Genomic DNA, 14,890 nt, shown 5'->3' with positions numbered 1-14,890 from the left:
TATTAACGAAAAACATTGACACAGTAATATGCGTGTATCTTTACATTCTAGTCGTTTATTACAGTTGTAAGATTACATCCTGTATGCATTAGTTTTACTTATTATGATTGAAATAAGTCAAGTAGCATTGTTTTAATTTAGCGCCTATCCCGGTGGGGGTGCAGGTATTAAATTAGCTTTATTGTTTTGGCCATAAAACATAGCGAAACGGTGCACGTTGGTATGTAAACGAAAAAGGATAAGCCTACTTTGATCATTTAAAATCTGCAGCAGCTCGAATAGATCGAGTTTATTGGGGAATTGGATCAGTTGCGACGATTCCCGGGCTTTGTCCTTTGCGCGCCACTACGGGGCGCCCGAGAGGGCGCTTTCTTCCAAACGAATAACCAAATTTCTCTGAGCGGTTATGCTGTATGAGTATATGATATTAGAGTTATGAGAGAGGAAATGTAATATAATGTTTAATCGTATTAATGACAACAGTACAATACTTCCTTGTCAAGTTTTCACACCTTGCGAGACTGACAACAGAAAATTAAATAGTAAACCATATTTTCTTCAAGATGCCAGAATTGGCGCTTTTGCAGTCAAATACGATCACGTCACGTCATCTCAGTCTCATGTATAGGTACAGATGAAATACTTGGAATTTAAGTAATTAAAGTATTATAAAGTTGATTTAAATCGTGTATTAATATAATCCTAGAGATACGGTAGTTTTCAACGACAAATAACTTTAAAAAGCCATCAAGACAAGACGCTTATATCAGTGATGAGAGCGAATAGTGCGGAGGAAGATTGTGTATGAAAAATGACCCTCGCGTTTTTCTCATTGCGCGCCTCTATGATCGTCCACCGGTACTAGCGGTTTTCTTGGAAAGGTGAGAGCTGAGAGAGCTGAGAGCCATGGGCCATGAGAGGATAAAGAAGTGTGGACGATGTGAAAAATTGAGAAAATCATAGTCTTCGTGCCTTTTTGCATTATATGAATTAGCAGAGAAAGTACACAGTGAAATTAACTGAAATGGCCTATGAATCAATTTAGCTGAATTTAGCATGCGTGTGTGTATGTATACTCACACTTTCACATCCTAAGATTCTATATTTTAAATAGGGATGGCGCTGTTGCTCTTCTTTATTTGATTTGAGTAGTTCTGTTAATCTATGGTTAGCCTTAGCCTGAGTAGCCGGAATCCGGAAGATCCTGAAGTCATTTTGCTTTCAAAGTTTTAAAGTAAAACGAATATTTAAAAATGGCAGCAATTAGTTTGTTAAATCCTAAAGCCGAATTCGCTAGAGCTGCCCAAGCTTTAGCTGTAAATATATCAGCAGCAAAGGGAATACAAGATGTAATGAAGACGAATTTGGGACCCAAGGGAACTATGAAAATGTATGTATCTCATATTCACGTGTCACTATCTATTTGTTCTTCACTATTTATTACACCTTATCCTTAAGTAAATTTTTGAACTGAATTTTTTCCACTTTTTCGTATTGCTTGAAAGCATAACGTTTCAAAGGTTATGGCATGCGCTGATTATAGAGAAAGAGACGATCTTTATTATGTCCTTATAAGGCATTTTCGGATGTGAACACGGCCGGTCAATAATTGCAAACTTTCTAATTATATATATATATATTTTTAGGCTAGTTTCTGGAGCTGGTGATATTAAAATAACGAAGGATGGTAATGTCCTGCTTCATGAAATGCAAATTAAACATCCTACAGCTTCTTTAATAGCAAGAGCATCCACTGCGCAAGACGATATAACTGGAGATGGTACAACCAGCACAGTATTAGTCATTGGGGAGCTACTTAAACAAGCAGATCTATATATCTCTGAAGGACTTCATCCTAGAGTATTAACGGAAGGTTTTGATTTAGCTCGCATCAAGACACTAGAAATTCTTGATTCATTAAAGGTTCCAATTGAACCAACTAAAGAGGGTTTATTGGATATTGCAAAAACATCGTTGAAAACAAAAGTACATCCTGTAATAGCAGAGAAACTGTCAGAGATCTGTGTTGACGCTGTGTTAGCAATTAAAACTGATAATAAAGATATTGATCTTCATATGGTTGAGTTAATGGAGATGCAGCACAGAACTGCTGCTGATACTACCCTAGTTCGGGGTATAGTAACTGATCATGGTTCTAGACATCCAGATATGCCAAAACGTTTGGAGAATGCATATATTCTAACTTGTAACGTTAGCTTGGAATATGAAAAAAGCGAAGTGAATAGTGGATTCTTTTACAAAACTGCTGAAGAGAGAGAAAAGTTGGTATCAGCCGAACGCCAATTTATTGATAACAGGGTTCAAAAAATTATTGCATTAAAGAAAAAATTGTGTGATGGATCAAACAAATCTTTTGTCATTATCAATCAAAAAGGAATTGATCCACCATCCTTGGACTTATTGGCCAAGGAAAATATTATGGCTTTACGTCGCGCCAAACGTAGAAATATGGAACGTTTAGCCCTTGCTTGCGGTGGAGTCGCTATGAACTCCGTTGATGATTTACAAGAAGAACATTTAGGTTGGGCTGGTCTCGTATACGAACATGTCTTGGTAAATTTTACACTCATTTCGGAATCTTCTGTTTTAATAGTTTGCTGACATATTTTTACCTTTTCTTAGGGAGAAACAAAATACACTTTTATAGAAGAGTGCAAAGAGCCTAATTCCGTTACTATTCTCTTGAAGGTAAACAAATTGCTTCAGGAAATATTAGTATTACTTATATATTTTTAAATTTTAACTTTCTGTAAAGGGGCCAAATAAATATACATTGGATCAGCTGAAAGATGCTGTGCATGATGGCTTAAGAGCAATTAAGAATGCCATTGATGATCGTGCCGTTGTGCCTGGCGCTGGCGCCTTTGAGGTAGCAGCTAGTAAAGCCCTTCAGCAGTATAAAGAACAAGTTAAGGGAAAACAACGTTTGGGGGTTCAAGCTTACGCGGAAGCGTTATTAATTATTCCAAAAACTTTAGGTGAGTAGTATTAGGTAAAGTCTATCATATTGCCCTCAAATCTGTACACAACTTTTGTCACTTTCACATTTTCCAGCTGTGAACAGTGGTTTTGACTCCCAAGATACCATTGTTAAGCTTCTAGAAGAAAGCAATATGCTGGGAGAAGCTGTAGGATTGGATGTTTCTTCTGGAGAAGCTTTAAAACCCAGTGATGCTGGCATTTTTGATAATTACAACGTGAAAAAACAAATTATTAACTCATGGTAAAGCTCATTTTTTTAATTCCTTCTATCTATAATTTCAATGAATATAAGTTTCTATGATTCATTTATTTCAGCACAATTATTGCCAGCAATTTGTTACTAGTCGATGAGATAATGAGAGCAGGATTGTCATCGTTGAAGGGCTAAAAAATTTACATTCAGATAAAAATTTATGAATTAATTTTAATTAAGCATTCAATTAATTTTCATCTTTTAGCTTCTAAGAAATTTGTACAATTTTACCAAGTAAATTGATTACATTCTACCTTGCATTTCTCACGCTTGTAATTCTCACTTGACTTAATAAACTACTTAAATTCTATAATGTATCCAAATAGATGATTTTAAAAAAGTGTTAAACAGTCACTAAATGATTGTTCGATTATCACTGTAATCGAGAAAGAACATCGTGCATTATATCCATATTCTATACCCATACAATATGCTTTGCGCAAGCGCAGTCATTTTTGCCGTTCATTCTCTGAACACAGCTGTGCGTGGATTTCTGTCAGAGAATCCAAACAACCAATGAAAATGCTTAAATTGATAAAAAGCCTTACTTCCGCGTACACACATACATATATGTTTATTGTGACATGTAAGATGTAGTTTGACTCATTTGACTTTTCAAAGCATTCAAAGATTGTTTACAAGCAGACTAATCAGTGATTATTTGTTTATCAACTGCCATAAATGTAAACTTTGTCACAGTGCTATTGTAAAATAATCGAGCAAAAATGTATAGTGATTTAAAGTTTTATATTTATTTCAACGCGCAGTATGCTAAGTGAAGCCTTTCTTCTCTGACCCACTTGTTGCGTGTAGGTTATGGTATTATAAACAAAAATATGTTATGGATATATATTAAGCTAGCACATTAAACTTATGAATATTGAACGTATTTATAATCAACGTTCATATTTGTGGGTTTCTTTAGTCGAGTCTACTCATCAATGAGGGAGATTTCATCTGTGTCTATTCAACTGAGCCCTGAGGGAGCCTTTTTTTATATTTCTGTTGGGTTGGGTTTGGGAAAGACTATTTTCTGATTTGCCTAGTAAGCGCTCTCTAGTGGTTTTAATGTACTTATGGCTCCATAATAAACAAAACTAAAGTCAGATATGATACTATACCCTACGGCGGGATAATTTAAACTAAAACTAGCATACTTGTGTCTACATAATAAAGAGTATAACGTGTTATTTTATGTAAATAAAGGATAGGTAGTAGTAAAGGATAAAATATATAAAGAATAAGAAAAGGAGTTCAAAGTTATAGGCTTGGAAACATGCGCTAAGTTATTATTCGAGTTCTACATTTATCCTTCATAAAGAGTATAACTTAAAACCGTTTACTTTTCGAAAAAATATAATTCAGATAAAATCGGCTGGAATTTTTTATAGAAATAAATACAGTAGATTATTATCTAGATCTAATCGTTTATCCTTAATAAAATACGGGTTTAAATCGTTTACCTCTGGATAAATTAATTTTTATAGTGATGTTCAGATAAAATTGAATGGAATATTTTCTATAGGAAAAGTACGATAGGTAACTTGTCAGGCTCATCGTAAATTTATACTTTAATCCCTTAAGATTGTTACGATATGATGGTCAACGATACTAATGGAAATAATATTATAGGAACTTATTAAAAATGATTGCATTTTCTGTCGACTATTAAAACTATCAACGATTAAATTTGTAGAAAACAATAAGAAACAATAGAGATTAAATCGTTTCTTGTAGTTCTCTAGCATTTTTTTTTCTAAGGGAGTACAGTTTCGGCCATTAATCTTGCGTCAGGCGAGGGGAAGTAGAAATTAGAGGGGTGAAGGGATATCTAGGGAGTTTGTCCGTAGCTGTCAAATGGCGCGATTAACCCTTAATTTTGGATTGTAAACAAAAGTAATGTTTTCGGAAAACGATTGCGGAAAAGAAGGAAGAATTTTAATACATAACAGAGAAGAAGAAATATATCAGATGAGTATAAATTAATAAAAAAAATGAAAATTATTGTGAATTTTTAAGAAAATATACTTTGTGGTTTTTTTATTTTTGTTACAGGTGAAATCCTGTTATGATGGCTTTCTATTAAGGAAAAAAGTTCTTATAAACAAATAAGTGCAAAAGCATTAAGATATGAAGCATTTCTTTGTGGCCCAGTCATTTCGATAATTGTGACTTAATGTTATAATAGTGAATGTGTAAGCGATTAGTGTATATACAACAAACTCTTATTGTAAATTTAATAATCTTGTATGACAGTTTTAATTGCTATTATTTTAAATTAAAGCTAGTTTAATTAACATATTATTTTTATTTCATCCCTTTCTCAAAATTCTAAACACACATGGTAATTACCTATTCTTGTAGTAGTCATATATTCGTTAAAATACTTACAAAATTACAACTGTTTTATATTTGTAAAGCATAGCTTTTTGTTGCAATGATTTTTATTATTCAATGTGAGAAAAATTGCATTGGGTTTAGGTAAGTGTCTTATTTATCCGCCACATCCTTCCATATCTTATGCGACATTTATTTGGCTCTGTTACACTATTTTCTTCTAGTCTACAACATATAACATTAATTTTTTATTCATTTATACATACACACAGATCTGACAATACTACTCCTGAGTTCATCTTGTTTTCAGCTTCAAATAGTTTTCCAACTACACGCATGGATATCCATTTTGAATATAGAATACTTATTTCATTTCATCTATTATGATATTGTTAAGATTGATAGAAAGATATCAATTCTTTGCAAATGATATTTTATATATCTAGTAACTGGATTAATTAAGGTTTTAGAACAGATAAATTTCACAAACAAATAGGACTAACAAAATATGTATTATATATTGAGGAAGGATATCCAAATGTGAATTATTTGAAGCTAAAAGCAAGATGATTTCAGCAGTATACTTAAATGTACTGGAGAACAACATCCTCTCAAATATAAATCCTATGGAAGAGATGCCAAACATTATAAGTAAAATAATTCAAGTGTTCATTCTTCAAATTTAATAGAACAATGGTTTACCAATCATCTTGACATTTATAAGATTAATTATTCAATAGAATAGCCATATCTGAGTGTATATAAAAATAGCAAAAAAATATTGGTATATTTTGAAAACTAAAAGAAAGAACTAACAAGGCAAATAAATATTACATAAGATATGGAAGGATGTGGCGGATCAATAAGACATTTGCCTAAACCCAATGCAATTTGTCTCACATTGAATAATAAAAATCATTGCAACAAACAGCTATGCTTTACAAATATAAACAGCTGTAATTCTGTAAGTAATTTAACGAATATATGACTACTACAAGAATAGGTAATTACCATGTGTGTTTAGAATTTTGTGAAAGGGATGAAATAAAAATAATATGTTAATTAAACTAGCTTTAATTTAAAATAATAGCAATTAAAACATTGTCATACAAGATTATTAAATTTACAATAAGAGTTTGTTGTATATACACTAATCGCTTACACATTCACTATCATAACATTAAGTCACAATTATCGAAATGACTGGGCCACACAGAAATACTTCATATCTTAATGCTTTTGCACTTATTTGTTTATAAGAACTTTTTTCCTTAATAGAAAGCCATCATAACAGGATTTCACCTGTAACAAAAATAAAATAGCCACAAAGTATATTTTCTTAAAAATTCACAATAATTTTCATTTTTTTTATTAATTTATACTCATTTGATATATTTCTTCTTCTCTGTTATGTATTAAAATTCTTCCTTCTTTTCCGCAATCGTTTTCCGAAAATATTACTTTTGTTTACAATCCATAATTGAGGGTTAATCGCGCCATTTGACAGCTACGGACAAACTCCCTAGATATCCCTTCACCCCTTTAATTTCTACTTCCCCTCGCCTGACGCAAGATTAATGGCCGAAACTGTAGTATAAACTAAAGCTATAGTAGCTATACCAGCATGTTAATAATATAATCAGGAATAACTACTTTTAGGGTTTGAAAAACTGAAATACTTCTGCGTAAGAGCCATCTAGTGGCAGCGTGGCCGAATAAGGAAAGAAGTGAGAACGCGGCACAGTCGACAGTCGACACCAGTCGACACGCTCGACACCAATACACATAGTTATGAACTGGAGATGAGGTTATACATAGGTGTGTAAAGGCGGTAAAGGCGCTTTCTCAAGTATAAAAATCTCGAGTAAACACTTAACAGAGGCTCCCTCGGACCATTCAGTTTCGAATAGACTCTACTTGAGATTTGCAGCTCCTCAGTCTGACTGTCTGAGATGAGTGTGAGTAACGACTGTAAAAGTGTAAATACGGCCGTAAAAGTTGAAAGGTATGGAAGCTCCAGGTCTGAGCCTGTTTCAAGGCTCGGATGCTATTCAATTAAATGCTGATGTACAAAGATTGGAGGAGGAAGAGCAACAGGAGTACTTTCAACGTACGAATAAGGAGGTACTTATTCTATATAATATTAATATTAAACTGTATACGAGATCGTCTTACTGAAAAATAATTTTAACTTTTAAACCGGACATCTCACCGGGATTCATAAACACAGCTTGAGTGTAAATTGAAGCTTAAAACTATAGTCTATGTTACACATCTTATAGGTTTTAAGATAAACTCTTGGGCTCGCATAAGTTTTGTTTATAAATACCGGTGTCTTTTTGGCACTTTTCAACTGAACACATGGGTCGTTCATGTCTACGTAGTATTAAACAATTTAAAACTGTACCAATAAATAAAAAATCCTACAGATTTTTTAATATCTTAACTATTAGTTTAGATAATCATAATATTCAAAAATTAATTCTTTAACTTTTAGTTTGTTTATAGAATATATCGTGAACGAAAATAATCCATGTGTCAGTTTTTAGAATTTATCCAATGGTTTTTTACTTTCTCAAACATGTTTCTTTTTAGTTAGGTGACATGATAACAAATGCATTTGACGATTTGGACAATGATGATACATGTTCAGTTGATAGTAGTCACTGTCAGGATGGTGAAAATGATCGTACAAATACAATATACTCCACTCATAAAACAAACAATTCAGGTCGAACAGTATCACAATATCAAAAAGAGTATTGTGGTTTTGACAATGTTGACAGTTCAAGGGATTTTGAACAAAATGCAATGACAAATTTGAAGTTAAGCTCAGAGGCTGGCCCTACTGTATCAGACCTACAAAGGGAATTTCTAGGGTATGGACAAATTGGTACTCCATATAAGAAAAGTAATAAAATTGAAAATAATGTTGATACAACAGTGGAAACCCCATATTCACTAGCTAGACCTCCAAGCACAGGGTTTAATCGTGCCTTGCAAACTGCAGATGATGAAGCATATGTTTTTGATGGAAGTTATCCATACAGTTGTGAAACTCCAGCAAATCATTATGATGTTCAACGTGAAAATTATCAAACAAATGGTTATATTGATAGATTTGAAAACAACATACAGCATAAACATAATCATGAGTTTGGCGGTGGAGATAATATTACTTCAGATCATTATAATCACTGCTACAATACTAGCTCCAATGGTAGAGTAGATGATAATAATACAGCATATAAGACAGCCAACTATGAAAGCAAAGAGCAACTTGAAGTATTATATATGGTAAAATTAAGAGAAATCGAGAGATTGACAGATGAGCTAAAACAACTACAAACTGAGAAAGAGGAGGAAGCCAGCCAATTAAACAGAAAAGTTGCTCTTCTGCAAGCAGAAGTAGAAAGATCTAATATATCTAGAAATCAATCACATCATGCTTTAGGTAAACTAAATCAGTTTTTTTAAATATTGATAGAAAACTATTTTCCTATAGATTATTTACATAGTATTAATAATTTCAGTGGATGCTAAAGCTGAAATTGTTGACCTTCAATCCCAAGTATCATCTTTGGAAGAAAAAATTGCTGTCTTGGAGAAAACGAATCAAAATGTAAGCACATTTTAAGATGATCTTATTAACTTTAGTAATTTATTAAATAATTTTAATTATTTAATTTATAAATTGTTAAATCCAGATGAAAGAAGAGTTAAGTGTCTCCAGAGACTCTGTTATTGATTTACAACAAAAAATTGCTGTGCTTGAAAGAGTTCAGTCTCTGCAAGCTAATGATAAAACTCAAGAGAAATTTTTGAAGCAAGCACAAGAGAAGCATGCTGTAGAATTAAGAAATATGCAAACACAAATTAATGCGTTAACAGAGAAATTAAATTCTAAGGTATTTATTAATTTTATATTTGACTTAATAATATTATTATATTCATATTTTATTTGTTTTAAATTAGGAAGATGCAAATACTGCATTAGAACATAAGTTGGATGATGTTAGAAGAGCACATGAAAACCTTCTGGTAGAAAAAGGTGATGCCATGAATAGGCTAGCGCAAGCTTTAAGAGAAAGTCAAGAACAGTGTCACAATCTAATGTCAAATAATAATACTCAGCAAGTAATCCAGTTACAAGCACAAGTAAAGCACCTTGCGCAAGAAAAGGAAGATATGCACAAAACTCTTCTGGATTTTCAAGTAAACTTAACTTTTTTAAATTTATATTTTGCAACAATTTATTTTTAAGAGTTGCTATATAATTTTTAAAATCATTTCCAGAGTAAATTAGAAATGGCTAGAAATGATGTAGCACAATATGACTCCTTGCTAGCTACTTCTGTAGAGGATGAATCTGATTCTATAAGACAGTTAAAGCTAGGTCACTCATTAAATAAATCAAAATCTAAACCTACAGATGATATTACGAATAAGTTAAGGGGAGAATTACAAAGGTAATATAATTATGTCAAATGCTATTTTATTTTATATCGAATCTACATGGTGATAAAATTTTCAATAATAATTGTTGTTGTAATATTACTAGAGGTCTTGCTGCGCAAGCATTAAAACGGAAAGAAATAAATCGGCTGGAGAACACTTTGGCTCAAAAGGAGAAAGAGCTGGAGAAAGCTTTATCCACTGCCAGCACTTGTCAAAAAGAAGCAGCTCGAAATGCAAAACGAGTTAATGAATTAGAGCAAGAGCTTAGGTCCGTTCTAACTGATCAAGCTTTAAAGGCTAATGCTAAGATACAAAAATTGTCAGATCATCTAGATGATGTTAAACAACAATGTGAAAGGCTTAAAGAGGAAAAATTAGAATTGGAGAAAAAATTAGAAGAGGCTTTGGCCATAAATCAAGAAATTTATAAAAAGAATGAAGAACTCTCTCAGGAAGAGAAAGTAGTTCTTGATGAATACAATAAAAATTATTTAGAAATACATAATAAAGCTGTAGAAAGAGTAAGGCAGGAAGCTCAAGTTGAAATAGTGCAATTATCGTAAGTTTTGTGCTTGAATTAATGTGCTTTTGTTATTTTCTAATCTTTTATTTTGCACCATATAACGATACGTATTATAACGTTGCATGTTCATTTTTAGGGTACAACTAGAGCAAACACAAAAGGAATTAAATCGAGTTAAAGAACAGTATATTAATGTGTATACATCGAAAGAAGAGCTTATAAAAGAACACGCAAATGAAATAATAGTACTGAAAGAAAACTACTCTCAATTTGATGAACAGCGGCTTGGTTTGGAAAAGCTTCAGCGTGATTTACAAGCACAAATGAAAATAACAGAGAAACTTTCACAAGAATGTGAGATGTTCAGAAATAAAGCTATGGAATTGGAGAAAGACTTAAGTCGTGAAAGAAAGAAGAAAGAAGAGCATAGTAAGAAAATACATGAAGAGATAGAAAAAGGTTAGAACATTTAACTTGATTTAATAAATATAAACTGCAGAATGTAGAATTAAAATATTTTTTTTATTCTTACTGCAGCAAAACAAAAAGCTATACAAGAACTAAGAGATGCTCGTCCTAATCAAGGGATAAGTGTTCGTTTCCCCGATCATTGTTCAGAGCATTCAGAAAAAATTACTCAGGTATGTATGCCTAAATGAATTATTTAACATTTTATATTAATGTTTTAAACTTAATTTTTATTTAGCTTGAAGAAGATTGTAAACGTTTGGAAGAAAAACTTCAAGTTGCTGTAGAGGAGCAGAAAAAAATGTTGGAGTATCAAAATCAGTTGGACGATGCCAAATTGAAACTGGCTCAAATGGAAATCTCTCTAGAATTGTGGAAGAAAAATTATAAAAATTGTTGCTCCGAAAAATCTGAGCTTGTTTCAAAAGTTTCTAAACTTGACTCAGAATTGTCAAGTTTAAAGAAAAATATGAAATTACAAGATTCAGATGATGCAAAAATTGCCCAGATTCAAATGGAAAATGATACTTTGAGAGAAAAATATGATAGTGTATTAAAGACAAAGAATATTTATAAGGATAAAATCTCACAGTTGCAAACAGAGTGTTCAGGGCTGCAGAAGATCGTAAAGGACCTTGAAAGTAAATTAAAAAGAGGTGAGGAATATACATTAAATTCAAATAACGGATTAGAAAGCGAACTTATAAAGTACAAAGAAGTTGTTTCTCAATTGACCAATAAACTAACTAATATGCGCGATGACCGAAAGAGTGATAGCACTTTAGAGCAAAAGATTAAACAGTTGGAGAGAGATTTAGAACTGAAAGAAGAACAACTAAAAAAGTTAAATGAATTAGACAAGGTTAAGGAAGAAAGGGATAAATTAATTGTAAAATTAAAGAGTCAAGCACAGTTGTTTGAGCAGTATGTTAAAAACCAAAAGCAAGTATCTGCTGAATTAAATTTATCACCTAGAAGTTCTCACGAAGGGACAGATTATCAGAAAATGAGAGAAATGGTGATAAAAGAGGTTAAGGAAGAGATGGAACAAAAAGTGGTTAATATGCTCAAGGGAATAGAGGAGCATAACCATATGAAAAGAAATGAGCTTGAAGAAGAATATAAGTCACGTATTGTAGAACTACGATCGAAGTGCAATACATATAAATTGAGAGAAAAATGTTATAATCAAATGATTGAGGATAAAAGAAAAGATTATCATGAAGAGTTTTTAGAGCAGAAGGAAAAAGTTGACCAGCTTCAAGAGCAATTAAAACAGAAAGAGATTGACGTCGAAGAGGAAAGGAATGATATGGCCCAATTAATGACGAAATGGGTTGCTGAAGTACACGTGGCTGAAGGAAAGATATCGGAATTAAACACCGAGATAGATAAGTTAAAGGAAAATGAAAGTAAACAACTAGAAGAAATTAAAAAGTTGAAAAATGATATCAGTGTTTTAAAACATAAATATCAAATGATAAAGAAAACAGCCAATGAACATAAGGTATATATTAGTGTCCTTAAATGTGATTGATAATTACATAAAGTGATAAGCACGCTAACATTATGCATTTTTTTTAGGAACGCGTGCAGAAGCAAGATCAATTTTATCGCGCTGAATGCAAGCGAATAGAAGATGGGTACAAGAAATCTATGAGCCATATGAAACAAAACCTAGATATGATCGTTAATACTCATGAAGAACAAGTCCTTATAAAAATGAAAGAGCTAGAGAATGAATATATGGCACAGATAGAAGAAGCGCGGCAAAAATTGAAGTACAAAAGAAAGTGTTGAAGTATGTATTAGTAATATTAGTACGCAATATAGCTTTGATAGCTTAGTATAAAGTGTAATTAGAAGAGGCTAGAAATTTTATAACTTATAGCACTTTATTGTACAACACTTTAATAAAACGATTTTATTCTTAGGGACCAATTTAAAAATTCTAGAAATATAGAAATATTATACGCCGTTCAATGTTCTACGTTTAATAATTAAACGGTGAACATGAACAATTTTTTATACATAAACTTCTAAAGTACAAGTTTGACATAAGTGGCACAATTCCACTAAACATTACGACATAATATATTTTAAAGACTGGAGATCTTCGCAAGATCTTTTTTCATATTTAAAATTGTAGTCAAGTGATTGTGAACATTTAAAGATAATTATTAAGTTTCGGTTAATTTTTCCTAAATAGCTTCATTTCATCATGCTAAAATGAATTCTAGACTAAGGATGCTCGACTGCGATACTCCGTGGAGTAAAAACTGCTCTAAAAGGTATAAAAAAGTCACATCCTTTAACGCTCTGTCTCGTTGAAAATGTTATATTTTTTACAGCTTATTGGAGAATATGTTTGTTAAAAGGCAGAGCTCAACTGACCTCTGCTTTCGGTATATTAAGGTAGCTCGGTTGTTTTGCCCCTTCCTCCTACACATTGACGAGTTTTTTGAAAGACGAATTAATAGCTGCCAATCTCTCGTTTCTGTGTGAAATTCTATAAAATATTTCTTAGAGCTTACATATACATATAACAAAAAACAAAGTGATTACAATTGATTTTATACAATACTGATTTATATTATTTTCAATGTTACATCAACATACCGCACACTAAGAATGAAATATCAAAATTTAAAGCATTCTGGGAATGGCTTCGACTTGCAAAATTGTTCTACATTTTTCTATTTAAATTAAATAACCTATGTAAAATATTGTTGAAATTACAAATTTAGACACCGGTTATATACACTAAAATATTTTTGCAAATTGCTTCATTGACTCACTTTTTTGCCACTATATATATTTTTCAAAAAGGTGTACTTTTTTACCTCTTAAAGTAGTCTCTCCTTCTACCCCCCGTATCACGGTTGAACATTCATATTTTACAGTAATTACTTTAATATGATGAAATGAAGCTACTTACATAAAATTAACTCAAACTAAATAACTCTCTTTCAATGTTGATTAATTCTTGGTCTATGAGAATCTCTATATTTTAAATGTTATGTTAAGAAAGTTCATAGGAGAATTATTTCCTAAGTTTGTACAAAGTGTATTGTTTATTATAGAAGCATCCTCCACGTATAAAAATTGATTTAACTATTAAATAATTTCATTAAATTTTATCATTCTGCAAATAAAATTACAACATCACACATTTTTAAAAAATTTTCTCTTCATTCATACACAAATGTTCATTACTACAAATAACAATCCTTTAATGAAAAATATGAAATTATAATATTAAAAAAAGTAAAATCATTGCGTGCAATATTAATTTTACCGAAATAAATTGATGCATTTTTTTGAACAATTTGAAAACAGAAACAATTAGGTTTTTACGATCTGAGAAACCTTAGGCAAAGAATTTTAAGAAATTGATCAAACAATCAATTTTTAACAAAGTTTCTAATTTAATTTAATACGTCAATAAACTTATGTAATCAACTCTGGATACATAGTATTATTAATATTAGTTATGTATTTTTATATGTAGAGTGAATTAATTTATTTTTTGTAATAAAGATTTTACGTCACCATCTTCATAGTGTTTGATTTACTCAGTATTAAACTTAAGCAATTGAAAAATACTTACCTGATCGAATAATTGGCAGACTGGATAGATTTTGAAAAAGTAGGGCCCTCTGTTGTGTATCTCGTAATTTATGTACCTGCTTTATAAGCAGGTCCAAACTTGAATTGAATAGAAATAAATATCTTTTAAGAATCATAAGTTGTTTCTTGTACTTGGTCTATCATGTAATTTCTGAGTCTATCATTCTGAAGTTTCAGCTTACTGTCTGATGTTGCAATAAATATACCGTTAGCTAATG

The 14,890-nt window shown here is 31.6% G+C and overlaps 2 protein-coding genes across 4 annotated transcripts; both read left to right on the top strand.

Annotated features, from left to right (window-relative positions):
* Window positions 1–1,016: 1,016 nt before the first annotated feature.
* CCT6 (chaperonin containing TCP1 subunit 6) lies at window positions 1,017–3,516 on the top strand. Its single transcript, XM_066734129.1, has 6 exons — window positions 1,017–1,390; window positions 1,647–2,574; window positions 2,644–2,709; window positions 2,777–2,999; window positions 3,076–3,244; window positions 3,319–3,516. The coding sequence occupies exons 1-6, from the start codon at window positions 1,254–1,256 to the stop codon at window positions 3,389–3,391; spliced, it is 1,596 nt and encodes a 531-aa protein (XP_066590226.1). The 5' UTR covers window positions 1,017–1,253; the 3' UTR covers window positions 3,392–3,516.
* A 50-nt stretch (window positions 3,517–3,566) lies between these two features.
* LOC136777651 (putative leucine-rich repeat-containing protein DDB_G0290503) lies at window positions 3,567–14,590 on the top strand. Of its 3 annotated transcripts, none has more exons than XM_066734116.1 (13): window positions 3,567–4,065; window positions 7,253–7,717; window positions 8,189–8,472; window positions 8,563–9,047; window positions 9,127–9,215; window positions 9,301–9,501; window positions 9,569–9,808; window positions 9,890–10,062; window positions 10,155–10,610; window positions 10,711–11,033; window positions 11,112–11,215; window positions 11,281–12,549; window positions 12,627–14,590. In XM_066734116.1, the coding sequence occupies exons 2-13, from the start codon at window positions 7,601–7,603 to the stop codon at window positions 12,840–12,842; spliced, it is 3,957 nt and encodes a 1,318-aa protein (XP_066590213.1). In that variant the 5' UTR covers window positions 3,567–4,065; window positions 7,253–7,600; the 3' UTR covers window positions 12,843–14,590. The 3 variants fall into 3 exon arrangements, with proteins under 3 accessions (XP_066590213.1, XP_066590203.1, XP_066590193.1); XM_066734106.1 differs by having other exon boundaries at window positions 8,189–9,047; window positions 12,627–12,843; window positions 12,977–14,590; XM_066734096.1 differs by having other exon boundaries at window positions 8,189–9,047.
* Window positions 14,591–14,890: the final 300 nt, after the last annotated feature.

The sequence above is a fragment of the Prorops nasuta genome, unplaced genomic scaffold (genome assembly GCF_024137725.1).
Source record: "Prorops nasuta isolate Cenicafe-Biocafe unplaced genomic scaffold, Cenicafe_Pnas_1.2 PNAS00002, whole genome shotgun sequence".
Lineage (NCBI taxonomy): Eukaryota > Metazoa > Arthropoda > Insecta > Hymenoptera > Bethylidae > Prorops > Prorops nasuta.
The sequence above is the reverse complement of the archived record's forward strand: the minus strand, read 5'-3'. Positions and strand labels throughout refer to the sequence as shown.